Raw genomic sequence first — 15,931 nt, 5'->3', positions numbered from 1 at the left:
ATCTGAAGTGAAAGAGCTTCATTGACTGAGTTTATTTGTACCTAAACAAACTAAATAATCAAACTATCTTTGTTTTCATGACTAAATAAACAAACTGACCTTAAAGGACAACACAATGTCATACTGTTTTACTTTGTTTATGTGTGGCGGACCCTGCCACCTTTCTAGCTTCAAACAGTGTTCTGGGTCATTATTTTCCTCTGAGAACAGCTTGTTTATTCACTCATGGAAAAGATAAATATTTCTGAGTTTGTATCACCTCATTAATATTGTGAATATTAAAATTCTCAGTTTGAATTTCTTCTCCAAAACGACATAGTGCACCTTCAAGCTGCTTTAAAATCTTTGATTATCTATGCAGTAATATGTCTGAATTATTTTAATGCAGCTGTTTCAGATGGCCAAACAGTTTGTGTGATAACTAGAAAGCCAATCAACAGAGCAATGACACCACAACAATCACATTATTTAGCCCTGAAATGCAGCTGAGTGGAGGTGTTAAGATGTTAAGATGCAAAAAGAAAATGCAGGCACTTAAGTAAATATCCAAAGCCTCTCCACTTAAGTACAGTAGAGTAAATGTACTTGGGACTACTTTCAGCCTCTAGAAAGTATTTACGTTTATAGTATACAAGTATACATTATAAATGGAATTCAATGACAAATCAATAGTCAAAAATGTATAATGTAAAATAAGTATTCACCCTCTTTAAAGTAACTGACCTAATTCAACAGAGGTCCAGATGTGCAGGCCTGACTGAGACCTATCACACAGACTCAGTGCTGTGACTGCAGCTAAAGGTGCATCTACTAAATACTGACTTGAAGGGAGAGAATACTCGATATATTTTAATTAATTGCCGTTACTTCGTAGAAATCTGTTTTCGTTTTGACATTAAAGAGTCCTCAGTGAAAGGGCGAAACATCCATGAATACTTTTTATTGGCACTGTATTTCACAGCAGGGCCTTATAAACAGGAAACAGCACCATCTTGTGTTCAACCGACAGAGTCACAACACCCAAACATTTGTTTCGCTAAATATGTATTTAACTAAAATAAATAAAATGGGGATAAAACATAATTTAAAGGCAAATCAAACATAATATAAACGTACTTTTATTTTGAAAGAAAAAACTCAATCTGCCATTTTATTCATCTGCATTGGGACAAACGCCTCTGATTGGCTCTTTGTTAGAAACTGGGCGGGACGATGCGACAGCAGCGACCAATAGCGCTTGAGCTCACCGCGTCAGATCAGAAAGTAAACAGAGTTGTTTTGATCTGTCAGAACAGCAGCCGACTGGACGGGTCGGTACACCGGCGGTCAGCAGGCTGTCCGACAGTTTCTGTTTGACGAACCGAGTCGATACTTTCGTTCTGTCGTTTTGTTTCACTTCATAAATGTCGTGCTTTCTGTTTTTAAAGTGCGTTTTTATGAGCTAGCAGGCGAACGAGCTGTAAGCTAGCTAGCTGTTGTTATTTACCGTTTAACTCACTAAACATTAGCTGACGGGTTAGCAGCGAGGTGGCAGCTAGCAGCAGGTCGACGGCACGACGAATGTATGTAACTTTAAACTTTCACTTGTTTCTATAAGCTGTGTAGATGAAGTTATGGTGTGTACAACTCACACTGACTGCGGTGACATTTCAAGAAACCGCAACCACCTTCTGTAGCATCTAAGCTAGCTGCCCAGCCCATTCCTTCTCTTCCTGTTTGTCTCTGCTCGTCTGCTTCCATTGATGCTTACATTCATAACGAATATGTGAATATTCAGAATGATATAAAACAGATCAGAGTGATGAAGCCTGAACATCAGTGTCCCGCCATGGCTGAGGATGGAGAGGTGAGTCCAGTGGGAGGACGCGCTGGATCTTCGGGCCGCCCGGGCCGTCAGACCTACACAAGCTCAGCCCATTTCCGCAGCCTGCTGGACGGACTGCTGGCTCTGAGACAGAGTGGCATCCTGTACGATGTGGTGCTGCTGGTGGAGGGTCGACCCATCCAGGCCCACCGGATACTTCTGGCAGCCTCCTGCGACTACTTCAGGTAAAAGTCACAGCAGGTCCACAGGTTGCTTCACTTTCAGTTTCTCCATTTTTATTTAGTTCCTTTATTTTTGTCACAGCATCAGTAATTTACAACCTGTGCAACTTGTTTCTCCACCATGCATGACTCACTTACACTACTCAAAATCAGTCAGGGAATATTTGGATATTTTACTGTTTATTGTGTGACATATCCACATTTGTATTTTGTGTTTTATGAATATTTTTGGTCACATTTCATTCTGTAAAAACACATCCTGTATGTAGAGAGAGCAGAGCTCAGTGTGCAGGCAGGAGTCTCTTGGATATCATTGACTGTAACCAGATGGCTCTAGTTCTTGTTTTTGCAGAACCGGTTTCATTCCTTCCTACTCACACAACAGCACATTCAGTCTGACCAATGGGCGCAGATGTCTCTAGATACAATATGTCACAAGACACAGCCAAGACTCGGCACAGATTCCAGTGTAAACAAAGTTTGCAGCCCCTGCAGCGTATCAGCATTGTCTTATGATCAGCTGTGGTGTGCCCATTCTAGCTTTACTATGCAGCTTGTGTTTACTTGTCTGTAGATAGTTTTGTTCTCGCCTACTGCTGCTTTCTACAATCTCTGTCTGAGCAGAACAGTGTTCACGACAACTTATATAATTCATAAAAGTGGCATCTTGTGTGTGATGATTATAAATAACTAATACAACTTGTGAATACAAAGAAACATTTGTAGAGTCCTGCCGTGGTTTGTGTTTTCCAGCTGTGCCTCATCTCTCCTCGCTCCTCTCTGGAGATGCATTTTAGGAATTGAGACATGGTATCCTTTAATACGGTCCGCCGAGGTCGATTTCAGGGTCACAGGCAGGAAGACAGAGGAGATGAAACATGTACCATATCATGCAACCCTAGTAAAAAATGACCATAGTAAAAACCATAGTAAAAAATGACCATTAAACCTGCAGAGAAAGACAAATTGATATTGTGGGGAAATCAAAGCCGTGGCTACATGATGTGCCGGCCCACCAGGTCGCACTGAGCCATTTAACACTGTGTCGCTCCACCAGGGGAATGTTTGCTGGAGGCCTTCGGGAGACACAACAACAGGAAATCCCAATTCACGGCGTCTCTTACATGGCCATGAAAAAGATCCTTGACTACATCTACACATCAGAGATCGAGTTGGATCTGGAGTGTGTGCAGGAAGTCCTGACAGCTGCCACGCTAGTACAGGTAACTTTTTGTTGTTGTTTTGCTGCGTCACGTTGTTTATTGTTCTGTTTCCTTTCAGCTTATTCGTGTCCTTTTTATGTTTCAAAGCTCGAGATTGTCATGGGCTTCTGCTGCGATTTCCTTTTCTCCTGGCTGGACGAGAGCAACATCTTAGAGGTGCATCATCTCGCCGACGTCTACGGACTGCAACAGCTCAACACCAGGGTCCACTCCTACATCCTCAGGAACATCCAGACTCTGTCTCGAACCGATGTGTACCGACAGCTCCCCCAGGAGGAAGTGTTCAGAGCGCTGAGCAGCAACGAGCTGCAGGTGAACAGTGAGAACGAGGTGTACGAGGCAGCTCTTCACTACCACTACAGTCCAGAGCAGGTGGAGACTGACCAGGTGTACTTGCAGGTCAGTCCTAAGGTGTGTCTGCATTTTCATCTCTCCAGCTTCATCACATACACATTAAATACTGAGCAAGAAAGGAATCATTGAGTCCTGTTCAGACCCGGTGCTAACATCCGTCCTGAGTGATCCGATCACACCTGTTCGTAGTGTCAATGCACCTGTGTCCTGGGCCACATTGAAGGACCGCCTTCTTCTGATGAAGAAGAAGACGACTTCCTTTTGCTCTTGACAAATCACATCATTTTGAGAGTTCTTGCCCCGTGAAAGTGAGATCCAATAACAAGTGGTCGCTCAAGACGTGTGTCAGTACCAGGTGTGAACAGCCTCTTTATGATTACAGCCCTGCTTAGTTTTTTTCACACTTTGTTGAAGCTTTATCGGCCTAAATTGCACTCAACTCATCTTTAACCTTTTTAGGACAATCTCAAGATGCTCGACGCCGTGCGTTTCTGTCTGATGGAGAAACAGGTGTTGCAGAGGCTGCACGGCAGACTGAACCAGTGTCCACTGAAGGACTCTGTGTCCGCCGCCCTGCGGTACCACGAGCAGGAGCTGTGGCAGCCCGTCCAGCAGACTCCTCTCACCCAGCCGCGCTCCACCTTCGACTGTATTCTGGGTTTTGGGGGGATGTTCAGCTCCAACTCCCTCGCAGACAGCGAGCATTTGTTTCAGGTGTTCCACCCGAGCTGGGGGGAGTGGAGGACTCTGACTGCAGCTCACGCCCCCCGAATGTCCAACCAGGGCATCGCCGTGCTCAACAACTTTGTGTATCTCATCGGAGGAGACATGAACAGCAATGGGTTTCGTGCAGAGACTCGCTGCTGGAGGTGAGATCACATCCCATTTATTCTGTTTAGCAGAGTGCACACCTGGACTTTTAAACTGTGTTCTACTGAAGACTGCAACTTATTTTCCTTGAAGATTATTCTGTTGATTATTTTTCTAAATTCATTTTTTAATGTTCGTTACAGCTGTAACGTAACAAAAATGTAAAACATTTGAAGAATCCTTTTATTGCTGCAACTAATTTTCATTGCCGATTATTTTCTTGATTAAGAAATTAGCTGTTCGGTCCATAAAATGTCAGAAAATTGTGAAAAATGTTGATTAGTGTTTCCCAAAGCCCAAGATGGCGTCCTCAGATATCTTGTGTTGTCCACAAAGATATTCAGTTTACTGTCACAGAGGAGGAAAGAAACCAGAAAACAGGTTTAAACGCTCTCTGGTCTGGTGGCCTCTGGTAGACAAACTGTGACTGTGACTCTTTTGAAACTACTTCAAACATATCTGTGGTCTCTTGTTCTTTCTTTTCTTTGCTGATAAAGACGTATTTGCAATAAGCTGATATTAGCTGACGAATATAAGCCCGTGTGAGTTTCAGTTTCACGTGTCCACATGTTCTCAGATTGTTTGCTTTGTTTGACCAACAGTGCAAAACCCAAAGAAATTCAGTCTATGCTGATGTAAGACAGAGACAAGCAGCAAATCCTCTTTTATATATTTGACAAGCTGGAAACAGTGTGCAGAGTGATGAGGAGTGTTTCGTGCCAGCTCACCCAGAGTTCAGAACCTTTTCAAGATGAGAGAGATGTTTAAAATTGTGAAATGATACGTACGGAAGCCCTGAAGGGCGAGTGAAGGATTTATTTATTTTTTTCTCTCCAGTGATACATTTTCTGAGTCTGATCTAAATAGATTTCTCTCCTGAGTTTATGACTTGAAAACTGGAAAAAAATCTTTATAAGTTCTGTGTTTATTTGTTTATTTATCTGTGAAAACATGTGTTTTTTTAAGTATGAATCCAAATGATTTTCCCCCAGGAGAAAAACAATGTTTTTTTTTTCATGTGTGGAACTGAGGGGAAAGAAAAATGTTTGTTTTTGTAATACTCATTTTGACCACAAGAGGTCGACATGCATCACTACCCCGTGATCTAAGTAGGACTAAAAGCATCTGTGGTTTCTCCCGGGGGAAATATATCCTAGAGAAAAAAATTTTCACAAATGGAAAAACAATTTAGATCAGACTTAAAAAATGGATCACTAGAAAAAAAAAATGTCCTCACTTGCTCCTCAGGGCTTCTGTAAATATGTGTATTGATCTGAGGAACTAGACACACAGAACAGGATGACATCATCTAGTATGCAAGAAACAAGCTGTAACTTACAGCCAGTGGAAAGTACAGCAATTAATGAATAAGAAAGAAATTAGATTTTTTTTATTTTTATTTAGCTTAGTATTAAAATAACACTCAAATTAAAATATTGCTTCATGGGAAACGAACATGAATTTTAAAAACGACAGTTCTGATGCTTTCCCTCCAGATACGACCCTCGACACAACAGCTGGTGCTCCATCCAGCCTCTGCAGAAGCAGCACGCTGACCACTGTGTGTGTGTGCTGGGCGGCCATATTTACGCCATCGGAGGGCGGGACTACAGTAACCAGCTGGACTCAGTGGAGCGCTACGACCCTCACACCAACACCTGGGAGTTTGTCTCACCCCTGAAGAGAGAGGTAAGATGAAAAGACTGCTTGTAATGCTGCTTCCCTCCACATGATGGTGCTACCTACTCACCTGTGTGTTGGTCACAGGGTTTTCCTCTCATACGCCAGGTGTTCCCCTTTGCGTGACTTTCCTTTAACCTTCCCTGCAGGTGTACGCTCACGCTGGAACGGTGCTGGATGGGAAGATGTACATCACCTGTGGGCGCAGAGGGGATGCGTACCTCAATGAGACCTACTGTTTCGACCCAGCGGCCAATAGTTGGACAGAGTGCGCCGACGGGCCGGTGGAGCGGGCGTGGCACGGCATGGCTGCCGTTAACGGACGAGTTTATGTGATTGGTGGAAGCAACGATAAGTGCAGTTATCGGCGCGACGTCCTGAAGGTACACGGTCACAAGTCAGCAGAGGTGTTCAGTGGGTCACAAACAGGTTTCAGAGACAAACAGTTCATGTGTGTCAGGTTCTTCATGCTTCAGACCAAACCAAAAATCATATTTTATCATTATGATATATCATAAATCATGTAATAATTACCAGTTATCGCAAAATCTGTCAAAATAATCACAGAATGATTTCTAGTTTCATTCAGCCCTAGTCTGAACAGCACCTTTTGTGAAACAGAGTAATCCCTTTTCTTTTTTTCAGGTGGGGTGCTTCGACCCTGAAGCCAACTCCTGGTCTTTAGTGACCCCCCTCCCCGCTGGACATGGAGAACCAGGCATAGCCGTGCTGGACAGTCGCATCTTCGTCCTGGGAGGACGCTCTCACGACAAAGGCAACCGGATGAAATACGTCCACGTGTACAACACCGATGAGGACGAGTGGGAGAGCGGCACGGAGTTCAAGGAGCGCGTCTCCGGCCTGGCAGCCTGCGTCGTCCTCATGCCCCTCGCTGTGATGGCCGAGGCGAGGAGCTGGGAGCAGCGCACCAAGGCATCATGGGAAGACATGGACATGGACAACTCGGAGGACTCTAGCGAGGACTGAAGCAGCCTCGTCGAACTGAATGTCTGAGCGCTGGAGACTGTCGAGCACTTTTCGTACACAGCATGTTGAGACTTGGTACCTTTGTTTTGTTTTGTCATGAAAGCATCGAGTTGTTTCTGCACGTCGACCGCTTTGAGTGCCTCTGAACCAAAGTGTCATTCGGGAACTACTTACTCTTAAAATGTCTTCTTAAGCCCTGATCAGACCTGGTGTTACCATCCGTCCTGAGTGGATGCACACTGAGGGGCCGCTTACTCAACTGACGTCCTCTGTGAAGAAAGAGAAGAAGAAGAAGCCACGACAGGCAGAGTGGATCTGATCCATGTGGGTCACCGTAACGTAAATGACATGTTCGTACTCTCTGAACCTGCAACTGTCAGCAGCAGATGTTTGTGAACACACCGTCCGTTTCCACTGATCCAACCATTGCTAAACATGTCAAATTTTACAAATACAGTAAACAGTAACCAATATGGGCTACTTGTTTTTGTCGCCCATGGAGAAAGTCCCCAGACTTCCTTAAAAAAATCTCTCAATTTAGTGGGTTGTTAGGAGAAACTCTTTAAACTTTGTGAATCACTTAACTTTTTGGGTCTTCTTGTATATTCGGCAAATATTGTGAATCAAGTTCTTCCTTTTCTTGCGTGTTAAAAACATCGTGTCTGGACTGACGGACTTTGAGCTGTCCCCCCGGGATTGGACGCTAACACCAGGTCTGAACAGAGCTGCAGATAATCACTCCTCTTCCATGAATCCCTGCCTGCTCACATGCTAACGCTACTGTTCGCCGCTGCTCCCTCATTATTTCCCGTCACTGTAGCTGCGCCTGCATTGTTTTTTTTTACCACAACAGAAAGGTGACGACTTCCGGCTATGCAATAACACTGTAACATGGAGAGTACTCGGCCGTCTTGAGTTGACAGGCGGCAGTTTGTGATGTGAACTTCTGCTGAATTGTTCACTTTTTGAGAATTAACAACTTTGGATTTATAATTTAGTTCACGTCTCCGCCCCGGCAGCTGTCAGGTGCTACACTGCGGTTATCTTCTCATCCCGCTGAGTTGTTCGGTTTTAAACGTCGTGCCTTGTGCGTGTGAAACCATCCTGAGCTTTTTTGCCGTGAATTATGTTTTTATGTTTCAGGTGGAGATGAGCCTTAGTTATTGTGCCTCTGATATCACAGTGTGTGTGTGTGTGTAGCTAAATGATGAGGCTGGTACTGCAGGTTGTAGACGCATAAGCTCATGAGTTGTTGCCATGTCGGTACGTCAAGTCCTGATATTAATGTGATGAAATTCAAACCTTTGTTCTCATTCTTTGTGTTCTTCTTCATCGATCTTTGTTATCATATAAATTATTCAGAGAGTTGATCCAAAGAGAATAATGAGAGTAGTGATAGAGGATTTCTGAGCCTTTCTTCCTGCTTCTGCTCGTCGCCTCGTCGATTGTTCCGCCGCTCAATAGAAACATTTAAGACGTTTAATGACTCCCACTCCTCTGTCCTTTATTTATCTGTCGTTGAAGTCCGGGGTTTAAAATGCGCTTTTCTGTTTCATATAATGAGATTCATGTCTTAAGAAAAAAAAAAAATGCACTGTAGTCGAACACACTGTCAACATAAGATATGCAAATTTAGTCTCCAGTTCATGAGATAAGTTTTGAAATTTAATAAAAATAGTGATATATTGCTGTTGTCACGTCTGTTTGTTCGTCCCACTGACGACACCGAGGTCACCGAGGTCATGTTGCTGTGTTATTATTATTATCTGCCAATGTAACGTGAGGTGTGTGTTATTTAACTGGTTTTAATATTTTTAGATGTTGCAGGTGTCTGCAGGTCCTTAAAATGTCTTGAAATCAATTGTATATTAGGCTTAACATTTAAATGTTTGAGGCCTTAATTTTACGATGATGTCATAAATCTTTACACATACCACTGAACCTAATACTACGGAAGCCCTGAAGGACAATTGAAGTCATTTTTTTTCTCTTATGAGCCATTTTTAATTGATGTTTGACCTGAGAACTGGAAATTTTGCCCGGGATTATTTTTTCCAAGTTTTCTTTTTTTTTCTTTTCAATCTGTGAAAACACGTTAAAAAAAAATTTGAGAGATTTTATTTATTTTATTTTTTTAGTTTCAGTGTAAATGAGTTTAAAAGAGTTTGTCAGGAGAAAATCATTTTTTGTGAGACTCATTTTTCAGTGTTTGTTTTTGTAATACTCATTTTGACCACAAGAGGCTGAAGCACCACGACCTCGTGTTCTTAGTGGGACTGAAGGTTCATGTTTTATTTCTCTGTGCAACCAAACACAAGATGCATCCTGAGTGTTGAAGTCGGATCAAGCAGGAACATTTAACAGCCTCGTTCTGATTATGAGCTCGTTCATGTTACATCATAGTTTATGGTTGTTATGGTTACTGTCAGCAGAGGACAGTATCTTTGTGTTTTCTTATGTTTTATGTTCAAAAATGCTATTTTAACACCAATAGCCGTTAATTTTCTCATAAAAATAAAAGAAATTAAAAATAATTTAGAAAAGAGAATTAATGAACTTTAATTAAGATCAGCAAAAACCTTTCCCCCACTGGTTCTCAAGTCACAAACACAGGAGAGAAGATAATTTAGATCAGATTTAGAAGATGGATCACCAGGAAAAAAAGATTTCCTCACTGGCCCCTCCGGGCTTCTGTACAAATGAGACGCGTTCATGATCAATTTTAAGAATTCAAAGACAGAAACTAGCAGATAACCTGTGAAATGAGATGATTAATGTCATGTTTCCAACTAACATTTGAATCTCGACAGGCTCTGAACGTTTTTGCTGTGTGACTCATGACCCCCGGTGTCCCTCACATCCTCCCTGTGGCTGAAGTTTTCACTCTGTTTGATGCTTATTTCAACACAGTTTTGTAAAAGTGTTGGAAAATCTCAGAATCCGGTTTATTATTTTTCACATGGAAGGAATTTGCTTCAGTATTTGATGCATCAGAGTCACAATAAACATGTCAGAGACAAGAAAACCAAACAAAATATATTCTTAAATCTAAAGATCCTGACGATGTTTGAACTTCAGTCTTTATTCCTCCCAGTCTCCTCCAGTTCCTCTCCATTTGTCCCTGCTCTCCCATCAGCTTTATGAAGGCTGACTGCTGCTTTCCTCTTCCAGGCTGTTTCATCTACATCTGTTACCCCCCCACCTCGTCTTTGTTTCACACTGCTGTGCCAGCCCCCTCCGACTCGTCTGCTGACACCAGCTCTGGACGTCCAGGATCAACAATCTGCTGCTTTATGTGTCTTTTCATTCTGCAGCTACAGTACCACCTGGGGGACACTTAGGACACATGTCACGCACTTAAAGACATCTGAGTGCAGCTCGAACTGCTGCTCTTAACTCCGCCGTTAGCAGAGCAATTAAAAAGGCCCAAACCAGCCATTGATGTAGAGCTATGCAGATTTAACCCAGGGGAGCTGTGGGTGAGTGTGTCAGGGGGTTTTACTAAGTGCTCACTTTCATTTTTTTGTCTCTCCCCGCTGTGTCAGAGAGGACGAGGAGGTCCTGACTGAGCCGCTGTGTGTTTGGTAATAAGTCAATATAGAAGAAAGAAATCAGCTGTGGGAGAGATCTGGACTCCTGCATGCAGCAGACACGAGACATCCAGCTGTTCTGTCTTTAAACCACAACATATTTTAAAGGAATAGTTCACCCACAAATGAAAATACAGCGAAGCCCTGAGATCCCAAATTGATTTAAATTTGACCCGTTGGTCTCCAGAATCTTTCTAACTCTCGTTGTTTGTCATAAATGCAAAAACCTCATGAAACAGCTCCACTCAGTCATCATAAATAAACTGTACTTGTATTTTGTATTGTTGTATTTTGCACCTTAAGCTGTCCTGCTGATCCTCCCTCTGATGCATCTGCTGACTGTTTGTTTTGTCCCGTATTTTGCCTATAAAAACATCAAAAAGTATCATAGTTTAATAAACCTGTTTATTCTGATAATCAGACGAAATTATAATTTTTTTCACTTCACTCATTCATTCTTTCATCTTCGACCTGCAGAGACTCAGAGATCTGGACCCGACCACATGTTCCCTGCAAAGAAATCAGGCTGACGTTGTTTCTGCATCTTTAAATCACATTTCAACCTTCAGACGTTTCTGCAGCTTCTAAACAACAAACACAACAAACAGCAGGCTGACAGTAAACCACACAACACAATACAGACAGGAGCAAAATACGTTTATTCAATTACAACAGTTGTGAATAAAAGCACATTTTTTAATGTGTCAGCATATTTGGAAAACTAACAATGTCATTTTATGTTATAGATAAACATTTTCTCCACATTAGACATTTTAAAGGGAAAGCAAAAATTAAGAAGTGAACTGAACTGAATCAAGAACATCACAGTCATTGTGTATCATCCAGTTATTTATGAACTGGCAGTTTTTTTTTTCAGTGCAGTTTCACTGAAGGATTTTTTATTTCAGACGGGTAAAAGGAGCTGCATGTAATTATATCCTGATTGTATTTATAAAATATATATATTAGCTGAGTTGCAGCCTCTTTAAACAGTCATCTGAATCATCGTATTTATTAAAAAATATTGATTAACTGTTACTCTTCACTTTTTCCCAGGTATATTTTCAGTTTTACCATCCGACTAACTTTAGATCGTGTAATGTGACAAAATCTTGATGAAAAGTTCAAACAAAAGCTTTTTCAGCTGAATATTTCTGTTGTGCACTGACAGATATCTGAGTTTATTGTCTGTAAAAACAGATCACATGCATGAATGATGTGCTGATAAATCACTCTTGTTATTCTGTGTGATCTTCATCGATATCTCGCAGCAAAAGCTCTCACCGGGATTTTATTTTCCTTTTTTATGACAATTAATTTTTATCTTCACTGGTTTTAATTAAAACCAAACTGTCTCCTGGGAGGTAACGTCTCATAATATCTCAGTGTTTGACCTTCTCACCAGGCATTCCTGTTCAGATCTCTCATTCCTCATTAAAGGAGTGAATGAACTGTGAGCAACATCCAGCTGAGGAAGTCTGAGGTTCAAGAAGCCTCCGAGATAATGAATCGCACTGAATTAAATCCACACCATGCCAGAGAAGCTCCCACGTCCTCCCCCTCTTCCTCCCCCTGGACTTTACAACAGTCATTAGCAGCTCATATCCACCCCCATGGGTGGTGGCGACGGGTCCAGCCTGTGTTTTTCAGTCATGAAAAGGAGCCAACGGCCCTCGTTGTCATGCTTCTTAAGGCTCATTGAGATGGAGAACGAGGGTCGTGCAAGTGCTTTATGAACCTCAGCAGGTGAGCTGCAGTCACAGTAACACAGCGTCTTTAATGCATGCTGGGCTGTGGAGACAACAGAGTGCTGCTCATTAGATCCACAAAGAGCAAATACAAACAAACAGCAGCAGAGGACGAGCTGGTGATCAGAGCAGGACGCTGCAGAGCGAGCTGACGTCAGACACTCCGACGAAACACCCGATTCTGAAATAAACTGACGTCTGCAGGACGTGGAGCAGATGAATATCAGAGAATAGAGAGGAAACAGTGAGTCTGCTCACCCTGCTGCTGTCTGACAACAGATACACAAGTCTCTGCTGCTGTTGCTGTCCGACAACAGATACACAAGTCTCTGCTGCTGTCCGACAACAGATACACAAGTCTCTGCTGCTGTCCGACAACAGATACACAAGTCTCTGCTGCTGTCTGACAACAGATACACAAGTCTCTGCTGCTGGAGCACCAGACTACAGAGCAGACGCTCCTCAGTACGCTTTATTTTACTGGCTTGATTCATATTTATTAAAAAGTCTGCACAGGTTTAGCTTTTTTGCGCATTTTATAAAAATGTCACATAGAAAAAAGTTTAAAAATAATAAAATAATCATGTGAACAGACCAGAAACCAGAGAAGCAACATATAAACTACAAACAGACACAGAAACAGATCAACCATCGGGACGTTTCTTACAAGATTAAGAAACAAAGTTAGCAAATTTATCATTCATCATCTGTCCACCAAAACATTTCTGGATGTTGAACAGACTGATGATGATTCATTCTCAACTAAAGACCTTTGACTCATTGATCATTTCAGTAACAAACAGTTCAGTGCTTGATTTGAATATGTCCATAAATTTGGTTTTAACAAAATATCATTTAGCCGTTTTTCTTCAAGTCCAGCAGGTGACTTTCCTCAAATTGTGCTCAGGATACATATTATAACACAGCTTCCTTCAAAGTAGCATGAGTCTCTAAAGTCCAATTAACCCAAAAGAAAAACCTTCTCACTGTGACCCTGTTTTAGACAAATGACTCCACAATCTTATCATTTCACATCTTTGGATTATTGAACCATGAATCCAGCTCATATTTCCGATGTGACGTCTAAATCAAGGCCTGATCTCACTGAAACGTTCCCTGCAAGCCGAGTGTCCAGGACCAGGAGTTAGACAAACATTTATATATTTTGGGAATAACAAAGAAATATTCATACTTCATTCATGTGCTCCTCAGTTGTTTTAACACGTTGTTGCTGTTTCCTGTATCTGAGCGACAGAAGAGCCTGAACACTGAAACAGTTTGAAGCTTTTGAGCTTCGTTTTAAGGAAATACTGTTTCCCTGACTTGTGATGTTAATAGATAACTTTTCAAACTAATCAAGGTCCTGAATATACAATATTACAGATTACATGTGAGCCACAACTTCATATGTCATATATGATTTTAATATAAGTTTCTACCATCGACCATACGGAGGCAAATATTGTACTTTAACTCCATTATATTTATTTGATAATGACCAAGCTTAAGTTCTTGTTTTGCCAGAAAATGTATTCTGATTCTGTCAAAACTCACCTGCAGCTCCAACACACCTGCCTGAGGAGGACATGCCCCCTCAAGGTGCAAACACCTGACCCTAATCAGAGTCTTTATATGTGGCCTCCTCCCTTTGTTCAGTCTTTGACTCCAGCCATGACGTGTGCGTCCTGGAAGGTGAGTTTGTCTCTTAATATTTGATGTTGGTGATCATGTTGTTCTCTGCTGAGCGTTAAACACTCGACTCCTGCGTCATCATCCGTGCTGCCCCACAGAGCCAGAGTGCAGTATGGAGGTTAACCTTTTAAATATGTTTAATCTAATGACTTCATTTGTATGTTAAATCTTCTATCTTTAGAGAAAAATGTCGAAATCCAAAGAAAAACAGATGCTACACTTCCTGCAGTCTTCAGCTGCAGGTGCTGCAGACTGTAAGGTGTCTGTGAACACGGGGGTAGATTATATTGTATGGGAGCAAAATGGTGTTACATAAATTTTACAATCACATTAAATATATTCTGCCAATTTAATAAGTTAAACATGTCTAGATGTAGTTAAACGCGTCTAGTTGTTGAAAATACTGTTGAAACTTAAATTAATTTCATGGCACTTTGCTGTACTCCAAATAATTTTAAGATTTTTTTAAGTTTGGCCCTCGGCGCTACATTTCAGCATTTAAGTGATTGTAAAGTCTGAACCTCACCAGTCGCTTATTTTTCACTGGATTGGGTTAAAATTTGTCCTGAACAAAGACCATTCATTTAAATAGTTGCTGTATGTTTACATTACATGTTATGGTAAACTAATAACAGGAAGTCTTTTTTTTTTTTGTTTTTACCAGCACAAAGTCATTTTCAAAAATATATCTTTACTAGTTTTCACTTTCTTGCAACCAAACTGTAGCTCTGTGGCGTGTTAGCGCGGCTCTGTGGATTAAACTGAGTGTCACAGATCTTGTTAAATGGCTTCAGAGCTGAAACACTTTTCTGGTTATTTTGACTTGGACAAGGATTATTTTAATTTCCCTGAAACTTTAGTATGTTAAAGTGTTGATTCACTGGCTGTAATCTCCTCCAGTGGTTTAATTTCATCTGTAGATATCTGCACTGTGACTTCAGGGTTTTCTGTCTGTCTGATGCCTGTTGAGCTGTTTTTTATTGGGCTCTGGAAATGTGAGTTACATCTTGTAATGGTTCAGTTTGTTGTGCTAGATGTGATCCTGTTTGGTGTCTGGACAAAATACGAATCTCTCAGCTGAATATTTCACAATGTGAAACTTCTCTGAACTCATTTCTGACATCAACCAGCCTTTTTAAAAAGTTCGACTGAGGTGATGTCAGAAATCAGTTCAGTTTGAAATTGTGAAATGTGTTAAGATGAGGAACATGTTGTCCAGACACAGAACAGGATGACATCTAATGTCTTGTATGTGACAAACCAAACAAGTTGTAATGTGCAGATTTCTCTTGCAAAGGCTCAATAGGTATCAGGCAGACAAAGCCTTGAAATCAACACAGTGCAAATATCTGAAATAAAACTACTGAATGAGACTACAACCTGTGAAAAGTCTGAAAAATGAGCTGATTTACACAAATGATGGAGTGATACGTTGAATTTTAATATGCAATGAATATCAACACTTTCACTTCCTAAAGTTTCAAGGAAATTAATAAATCTTTGTTGGGAAAATCTGAACAAAAAATGTGATGTGTAAACAGATCTTTAAGTTTGGGCCTCCTGAGCTGATTTCAGCTTTTGCTGTTCTGTGTATTCAGAACCGCAAATCGCTTTTGTCTCTGGACTGGGTTGAACTGTGTCCTGAACATCAGAGACGTGAGGAAACATTCATTTAAAGAGTTGTTGCTGAATGTTACAGTCAAATTAATAACAGGAAGTTATTTTTTACCACAGCAAATAA

At 41.3% G+C, this 15,931-nt stretch overlaps 1 protein-coding gene across 3 annotated transcripts; it reads left to right on the top strand.

Annotated features, from left to right (window-relative positions):
- The first annotated feature begins 1,272 nt into the window (after nucleotides 1-1,272).
- klhl22 (kelch-like family member 22) lies at nucleotides 1,273-8,853 on the top strand. 3 transcript variants are annotated; one of them, XM_084360440.1, is made up of 7 exons: nucleotides 1,273-1,562; nucleotides 1,778-2,049; nucleotides 3,104-3,680; nucleotides 4,083-4,492; nucleotides 5,990-6,182; nucleotides 6,323-6,556; nucleotides 6,819-8,853. In XM_084360440.1, exons 2-7 carry the CDS (start codon nucleotides 1,802-1,804, stop codon nucleotides 7,158-7,160), a joined length of 2,004 nt encoding a protein of 667 aa, XP_084216566.1. In that variant the 5' UTR covers nucleotides 1,273-1,562; nucleotides 1,778-1,801; the 3' UTR covers nucleotides 7,161-8,853. The 3 variants fall into 3 exon arrangements, with proteins under 3 accessions (XP_084216566.1, XP_084216568.1, XP_084216567.1); XM_084360442.1 differs by having other exon boundaries at nucleotides 1,273-2,049; nucleotides 3,104-3,269; nucleotides 3,357-3,668; XM_084360441.1 differs by having other exon boundaries at nucleotides 1,273-2,049; nucleotides 3,104-3,269; nucleotides 3,357-3,680.
- Nucleotides 8,854-15,931: the final 7,078 nt, after the last annotated feature.

This window comes from Pagrus pagrus (assembly GCF_965226575.1).
Source record: "Pagrus pagrus genome assembly, chromosome: 8".
Classification (NCBI taxonomy): Eukaryota; Metazoa; Chordata; class Actinopteri; order Spariformes; family Sparidae; genus Pagrus; species Pagrus pagrus.
The sequence above is the reverse complement of the archived record's forward strand: the minus strand, read 5'-3'. Positions and strand labels throughout refer to the sequence as shown.

Coding starts and splice junctions, on each gene's coding strand:
- klhl22 (XM_084360440.1), top strand. CDS start 1,802: ATGAAGCCTGAACATCAGTGTCCCGCCATGGCTGAGGATGGAGAGGTG. Junction 2,050..3,103: donor GCCTCCTGCGACTACTTCAG/GTAAAAGTCACA, acceptor TCGCTCCACCAG/GGGAATGTTTGCTGGAGGCC. Junction 4,493..5,989: donor GCAGAGACTCGCTGCTGGAG/GTGAGATCACAT, acceptor CTTTCCCTCCAG/ATACGACCCTCGACACAACA.